This window comes from Podarcis filfolensis (assembly GCF_964270895.1).
Source record: "Podarcis filfolensis genome assembly, chromosome: 4".
In the NCBI taxonomy this organism is placed as follows: Eukaryota; Metazoa; Chordata; class Lepidosauria; order Squamata; family Lacertidae; genus Podarcis; species Podarcis filfolensis.
In genome coordinates this window covers 51677069-51685566 of record NC_139607.1, presented here as the reverse complement: position 1 = coordinate 51685566, position 8498 = coordinate 51677069, and the positions used below count along the sequence as shown (strand labels likewise).

General features: G+C 36.9%; 1 protein-coding gene across 3 annotated transcripts in view; it reads right to left on the bottom strand.

The window, feature by feature from the left end:
• Positions 1-5136: 5136 nt before the first annotated feature.
• Positions 5137-8498, bottom strand: part of HLCS (holocarboxylase synthetase) — a 94379-nt gene continuing 91017 nt past the window's right edge. For all 3 annotated transcript variants that reach the window (XM_083608838.1, XM_083608836.1, XM_083608837.1), the window contains exon 11: positions 5137-8285. In XM_083608838.1, the coding sequence (XP_083464964.1) occupies positions 8114-8285 (172 nt within the window). In that variant the 3' untranslated portion in view covers positions 5137-8113. The remainder of the gene's footprint in view (positions 8286-8498) is intronic.

The window sequence follows — 8498 nt, the reverse complement described above, 5'->3', positions numbered from 1 at the left end:
GAACGTTGATACCTTTTCTGATGTAATTGATATTGCTGAAAACAGCAGCAGCACCCTTAGCTTGTCTTCATAGAAAGGTGCTTTTGTGAATGATCTTATCATGATGTCATTACACAATTCTATTGCCAGATGCAAGTTTGTTTACAGTCTTTCAAAGTGTTCATGCAGATGTAATCCTGAAAGAATACATTTATGCCAAATAACATTTGTTTATTTTGCTACGTGAAAAAATGTATTCCCCAATGAGATACAGGCAATTAGCTGACTCATAAAAAGAAATCTGATACACAACTGCAGTGTAGCATACTTACTTTATTTTCTTCAGAGTGACTGTATATATGCTAAGCCTCTTTCACTTTGTAAGAAAGAAAATATTTCTGAAAAGTACACTTTTTAAACTGTTCAATTGCCCAGTGTCATTTAGGTAATGCTGTTGACGATAAGCAGTTTCAAATAATTAACAACCTGCCACTATCACAATGTATAAATTACCTTAGGCATTTTGAAGTCCTATCCACAGAGAGGACTCAAGGATGCACATGCCTGCTCTGGCCCTTCGCTTCTGATCTTCCTGGGAAGACCTGAAGAGGACTTGCAAGCACATTTTTGTTTATGAGCTTACAGTGCTCCCTGCAATCAGGCTTCCTAAGAATTGGAACCCTTTTCAGCTCAATGTACTTACAGTCCCTCTGCAGACCTTCCCAGTCATAAGGGGTGAGGCTGTCACATGCAGCCCTTCCCTCTCACGATGGATAAAACTTTAAAAATCCTGAATAGTGCTTGAAAACTGGATGTATCATTTACATGCAATGGAAGTACAGAGAGTGGGACACCCACTTTTTTACTTTGCCATTTCTCTTCTTGATTATGAACTATAATTAATGAACTATAATTACCTATCACCAGTGCTTTTTTTCTAAAAAAATGTTTAGGGGTACTCCCATTTTGACTCAAGAAAATCACCACTTTATAGTTCAAATTGTGGAAAAGAAATACAGTAAATGAAGAAAAGTACAAAGATTCACAAAATGTTTAGGGGTACGTGTACCCCTGTGTCCCCCCAGAAAAAAAGCCTATCATTGTACTTTGCAGGGTTCTATACACTTTGTAAGAAATGGTAAAAAATGGAGTTGGGAAATGTAACCCTCAGTTTTGTATCTTATGAGTAGAAATGCCACACACACCTAGTACAAACTGCTCTGCTGAGTACAATTGTGTAGATTTCCCTCGCATCAATCTACTTTGGTTAAAAAGCTCAACTTTGCAGCAACAAACCAGTGAATAATTTTAAGATGCATAATCCTATGCATGTTTACTCAGAAAGTGAGTCTAGCTATGTTTAGTGGGGCTTGCTCACTAGTAAATAGGTTTAGGATTTGAACTTCACATTCATAAGTAAAGGACAGCATTGAATGCATTAATAAAATTCCTACTATAATTTTACTTGTCCAAAATCACGATACAGTTTTTTGAGCTAGTTTCTTGAGAGAAAACTCTTCTGTTTGTTCCTCTACTGGAACATTAGATTTTGCTTTTTTATGATGCAAAAATAAATTATTTGACAAAAGTATGTGGAAAAAGAAATACATACACATCCTACTATTGCTTAGGATTATATATCTACTCCCTTAAATTGTAAAGCTTTTGCTTATTTATTACGTAAGACTATGTTAAATAAAATACTGTAGACAAAGGAATAATGGACTTCTATTATTTGCTTGGTTTTAGAAGTACAGTACAAATAATGTGTATTTATAAAATACGTTTGATGTTTATTGTATTTTTAATATTACATTGACCAATTTAGGTAATTCAATGAAATGAAATGCATCATTTGTTTTCCTCACTGCATAGCAGTTCTAGAAACAGACAGAATGTTAGGGCTTATTCAGAACTTTTGAATGTAATTCTATTGATACTTAATTAAATGCTCCCCCCACCGCACTTATTCCCATCCTCAACTCAAGCTATGATGGAATGAAGTTGTATTAAGCATAAAAAATGTAGCCATGTGGGTCCGTGAGGAAAAAAAAATGACTAGCCAAAATGTCAAAATAGTGAGCAAGCTGGCCACATGACCCGGAAGCTGTACGCCGGCTCCCTCAACCAATAAAGCGAGATGAGCACCGCAACCCCAGAGTCGTTCGTGACTGGACTTAACTGTCAGGGATCCTTTAACTTTAGAATACCCTATTCAGGAGTGGAATCCTAAAACTGGAGAAAGATTCGCTTCTATCACTTGAAGAAGGGGCTTTGTTATAGGTCTTTCTCTCCAACTACTAATAGTAGTCAATTTGCTTTGCATTGACTTCTTTGTTTATCTGAGTGCACCACTTAAAAATAATCTCTGGCTTTATAGTTAATATAAAAATTGCCTAGTTTCTCTTTTTTTTAAAAAAAATAATTTTTATTAACAAACCAATCAAATCACATTAGTTCCAAATTACAGAGCCAAATTTTAAATTTTTGTTGGAGGTACCCATGCTTCGAGGTCAGAAAGGGATCCAATCATCTCTATTGCTGCTGCTTTGATGTTCAAAAATTGCCTAGTTTCTCAGTATATCTGCTTTCCACCTTACCAAAGTATCTGTTGAATCTAATGATGGAGAAAGATCTGGGTAACAACTGGACTATATTTTCAGAAATGGGGTTCAACCACTGTACGTTTCTTTGTCCGAGCAGTCCTAGACACAACTTAACATGCATAGTACCTAGTACAGCCTTATCTATTTAAGTTTGCTAACCCCTTCCACAGTCTATGTTAAGACTGCAGACTCCACAACTTCAACATCAAACAAGTTTTCCCCCTCGTCTCCATTTCCGTTTGTTTAACAACCATCATGAAGGCTTGCTTACCATTTTGCAACATTCAGGTTGGTCCAAATGCTATTGCTGCAGATGGATTTAACACCAAAAGGACTTCCAAACAAAAGATCAAGTTTACTTTTTCCTTGAAAATGCTAGAATGGCAGTCTTTAGTTTTACAAGACTGTGCAGTGCATCTCTGCAACAGTACAAACATTTGACAGTCCCAAGTTTGCTTGTGGGTAGGTGAAGAAGTATCTGGCAAGGCAAAAAAAGAAGAGGAACAAAGTTCTGAGGTAGAAGGAAAGAAGTGCCTACCTTTCTACCGTTCCTGTAATCGCTACTGCAGCAGTCACAAAGGAATTGATCAAGAAGGTGAAGTTCTTAGGTGTGTGCTACGGCTGTGCAGATAAGTCTTTCATGCCAGAATGTTACCAGCTTGCTCCAGAAGTTCCAAATATTAATCTACACATGTGGAGAACAGAAAGGTGAGACTGCACAGAGACTACAAAGAACTGCTATGTCCTGCTTTCCACACGATATATTGTTTAACAGCACTTCTATTGGCAGCTATGCAATGTATAAATATTCCCACCACCTAGCTTCAAAAATCAGAACTATGCTGAAACAAAACTATTAACTTGCACTTTGTAATCAGTTAAAAAAAAAAATTCCTGCAGAAGGAAAGCATGATCCATAGCATAAACACACCATGCTTTAAAAAAGATAACCGAGGCATAACGACTTGCTAGGACATGTATTTCAAGGTGTTATGGAGGCTTATAGATGACTAATGCCAGTTTATTCTTAGTTCTGAGTACCTAACCTGGTGGAAATTGTGTAATTCTGGAAAGGTCATCAGTTCTGTCTGGATGCAATTTACCTCGTTCTTTTCAAATACTAGCACACCAGAGTTCCTTAAGAAGCCTTACTGTCAATAAATAATCTGTACAGATATTTTCTTAATATGTAATGAGGAGTTTTAAAACTTTGGTCCGGAAGAAAAGCGCATATTGCAAAAAAATATGGGCACCATAATGAAATATTTTTGAAAGCACTTCATCTAAAGAACAGTCTGAAAGACGACATCAGCTACACAGTGGAAAAGGTGTTTTACTAACCTGGACATTTTAATAGTATTGCACATTTTCAGAGGGCTACTTCTGGATTCCAGGATGCCTGGCTGGCTCCTCCAGACTCTGTCCAGACACATTTTGCTATGTTATAAAGTCACAAGGACTGTTATAAAATGGTTTTCATACAGAAATGGTGAGTAGTTGCCACATTTGATGTGGAAAACAATGTGATTACCAGCTGTACTACCCATGCACACCTTTACTTGTGTGTCCTATAGAAAGTCCTGCAGGCATTTCTGACTGCGACAGCTGTGAGTCAGAAAGGCCTTATTCAGCTGTTCTGAAGCAAACAAAAATAAAGTCAGGTATATGACAGTTTACAATTGATGCTGACACCCCCCCCTTCATTCAAGACATGAATGTTGTCTTGTATGTACAGTGCAGGCCATTCAAAAGCAGAAGTAAAAGTGATATTCCCACCTAATCCACTTGTGCTTCAACATGTCCACACTTCATTACTTTTCATTTACAAAAAGGAAATTAAATGAAAGAATTTTTCCAGTGCAAAAACTGTAATATGGTTTGAAATAAAACAAACCATAGGTTGTTTTTACTTTAACAAAGGTTTACATTCTTTATTATCCAGGTAAGAAAATCTTATGTCTTATTCAAATTTCTACCCCAATTTTCTACACAATAAATTCAAAGCAGCTTACAAAAAAACATACCATATATATAAACTACAAAATAATTCAGTAAGGGATATTAAGAAGTAACAGTATAAATATATAGCAAGATAAAATAATAATAATAGGCCAAGCAATTAGTCTAGTACCAAACACCAGTAGAAGAAAAAACAGCTCTGTAAAATGCAAGCAAAGATGGAGCTTGGGAGATCTCCCATAGGAGGCATTCCAGGTCTAAGTACCAGCACAGAAAAGGCCTTGTCTCTGATGCCCACCCATCATCTAATTATAATGGGGCACAGAGCAGGGTGTCTGTTGTTGATCTTAAGCTACAAGCAGGCTCATGTGGGAGAGGACAAGCTTCTTTAGTACTTTAAAGGTTGAAACCAACGCTTTGAATTTAGCTTCGAAACAAATTGGTAACCAGTATGAGTAGGGTATAAAGAGTAGCTATAAAGCCCAACTAAAACTCTAGCTCTATGTAGATTGTGTTATTGTTATCTAATCTAGATATAATTTTTTGATTAACAGGTATCTTTACTGATTTTTCCAAAAAGAAACAAATATAGTCAAACAATACAAAATCAAGTTTAATAAATCAATAAAATGTGTTCTGTGCATACATGAAACAGGGAGGAGTGGAAGAAGGGGAAGATCTAGACCAACCACATGCTCAGTCACTCAGGCAAACAGAAGTCAATGGAGCAGAGAACTGTCCATCTTTCACATTGTTATGGAAGGTCACCTTGTATAATTAAGGCATGAATGACAAAGGCCAGAACAAGCTTCACTAGGAAAAGGAGCAGCAGGCACACCACCTAAAGCTAGTAAAAAACACTCTTTGCCATTGCCATCCGGACATGCATGGCAACAAGTGAGGAGGTCTCCAAGAGCATCTCAAAGACCACCTCTCACATCAACAAGAACCCTGTCCTGTCCTGAGAGCCCAGCACCTGATGTAAATCTTTGGCATCAGTTAATTGCTGGACAGGCTGCTATGAAAAGCAAAGTGGATGATGGACCCCTTCTCCCCAGCCATTGAATATATATTGCTGCTGCACCAATCAGGACACCATAGGAAGAGATTAGGCCTGTCCCTTTCATCTAGCCCAACCTTGATAATGAATGCCAGGTAGATACCAAATTCTATATGGTAGCTGTTTTTTTTCTGTTCACTGGTATAGTATTCTGTAGCAAAACAATTACATCTGATGGACTGCCAGATGACACGATAGCATGAAGTTATCCCTTCCCTCATCTGTCTGATCTTTCACTGCCCCAAATAACATCAATAGTGATGTTGTACCCTACATTTCCTCAAACACATATTAAAAACCAGGGCAGAAATTAGTAAGTGAAAGGGGCAGAATTAAATGAAGAACAAGCTTTAGAGAACCTTTCAACAATTAAATTTCACTGATCCCGTCTCCAAATTCAACACCTCTTTTTTGAATTTACCCTCCTGAATAATTGTGAGCAATCTTGGCTGTCATGTATACTCAAACTACCCTACATTATTAAAATGGTGCATACTGTGAAAAGTCATAAGCTTTTCACAGTAGGAACATGTTTGCAAGATGTCAGGTAGAAACTGGGGAGTGGATTGCTGTGCGACTTGGGATGAAGGTTCAGACTGAACAATGAAGTGGCACAGCCCTGCTCTATTAATTTGGCAGCTAACAGGTAAATAGTATGAATCATACATTTAAAAGCTCCTGAGATAGGACAATAGGACAGAAGGATTCCACAGGCAAATAAAAATAAAAATTGAATACCAAATACATTGCTGGAGTTTCCATTTATTTTATTATACTAACTCAATCTTAAGGATCACTGGAGTTATTAAATCAATAATAAGAGGAGCTTTGAATTCCTAGTCCCAGAGAGTTTTGCAAGTCATTACTTCTCACCATTAGTTGTTTGAACAAATAATCAATATACAGCCACTCAAATAAGCTAAATTGTTTTACTTTTTCATTGGTTAGATAACAATGCCATCAAACAAGAAACAGTCATAGATGTCACAGTGTGGGAAACATTATGCAACAGAAGTCAAAATCCTCATTTTAAATGAAATGAAAACTTAATCTCCAGTAATTTATAGTCAAACTACTCAAGACTCCAATATGCAGGGATTATGCTAATCCACCCTTACAGGCCAACTTCTTTGCTTTCTTTAAGGCTTCTTGGATTTATATTTGAGCCAATCTACTTATTTCCTGATTCTTTATAAAGTGAACTTTAACCTACAAACCTGCTTCTGGCTACATGTCAGGCATGCATTTCAGGGCACTTTCTTAACGTAACACGAGGGAGTCCTTTAGAACCCATGGCAGTTCTCATTAGGAGGTCATGTTACCAACAGTTCCCCAATATGCAGAAATTGGTTTCAAACTATAGCCTGGGAGGGCTGGGTTGAGAGCGAGTTCCATAAGCCTAGGCAGCCTAGTCCAGAAACACAGTCATACACCTAGGAGCCTCTGAGAACAGTGCAAGAAGCTGAACGTGTCATCTATTCATCAGTATTTGGCATCTGATCATAAAAATGATCAGAGTGATCAGAGGACCATACCAAGTAGGCGAGATGACACATAATTATGTATCATACACTATGATATATTTAATGCATAAGGCACAATAGATAATACAGGAAAATAGGTTCTGCTATAGCCATTACAGCAGAAACACTTGTCGGATTCATAATCCAAGGAAAATGCAAAATAGCACTGCGAACTTGAAACATACTTCCAAGCAATTCCATAAGCTTGGAAGATTCTGTATAGTCTTATAGGAATCAGGGCAACTGTCAGAAATCTATTGTTAGAAAAAATAACAATTAGTGGTCAGTTGTGGAAACATCAAGCTTCTGAAAGACTTGGACTCCAATATAACACAGCCTTACTAAAAGGCTAAAATTCCTTTTGATCATTGTTTTGTGGGTATGAGACAGCAGGAGGGGTAAAATTCTTTAAATAATTTTATGGCATACTCTAAAACAGATGTTCAAAATGAATAATATAACTTCATTTTGCATATAGCTGTTCATCCACAACTTAAAAACAAAACACCATACTAAGCTGGGGCATTGGTAAACCAAACTTATTATATCATTTTAATATAGGAAATATTCTACTGCAAAATGCATTCCTTCCTATAGATACAAAGTAATATGAGCACTGGATGTAAAGGTATACTGTAAGTGCAAGCGTGAAGAATCTGTAGTAACAGGATAACACAGATTTATGGAGCTAATTCTACTTGAGTGTTCCATGCCAAAAATTGGAAGCTAGAGCTTTTCATGCTGACCATAAGGTTTCCTTCACATCTGCATGGAGACTGAAAGGAAAACAAACAAACAAACATGAAAAGCCACTAAATCCCAGGTCACTGGGCCAAGAGCCCAGGAAAATTAAATGACTCAAAATTCAATGTTTTCCTTGGTATACAGTGTTTCAATTCTTCAGATTAGATACTTCTAGTTTGACAGCCTCCAGCCAAACTCTAGAAAATGGTCTGAGAGAGAAGCTGTTTCACCACATTCAAAAACTACTGCTGTTTTGGAATTATCAGGTTTCTCAGCATATCAAAAGTATTGCCATCTGGGTGCACGGTTACTACATCTTTGCCTTCCTCATGAACTTGAAGGTATCCGGAATCATCGATTCCAACGATCCACGCTAAAGGCCCTTCATCACTTCCAAGCCGTACTTGTTTACCACTGCAAATAAAAAACAAGGAATTACCCACTTTAAAAAACCATCAAGTTTCATAAACTCACCTCAGTCTAATTATAAATGTTACATAAACATGTAAAAGGCTTTGGTATTTTAGATATTGATATTAAGTTTAAAATGTTTTTATACTGATTGGAAGATGCTTCGGGAAAATTTTGGGTTTTGAAAAATGATGTAAAAATCCTTGAATAAAAATT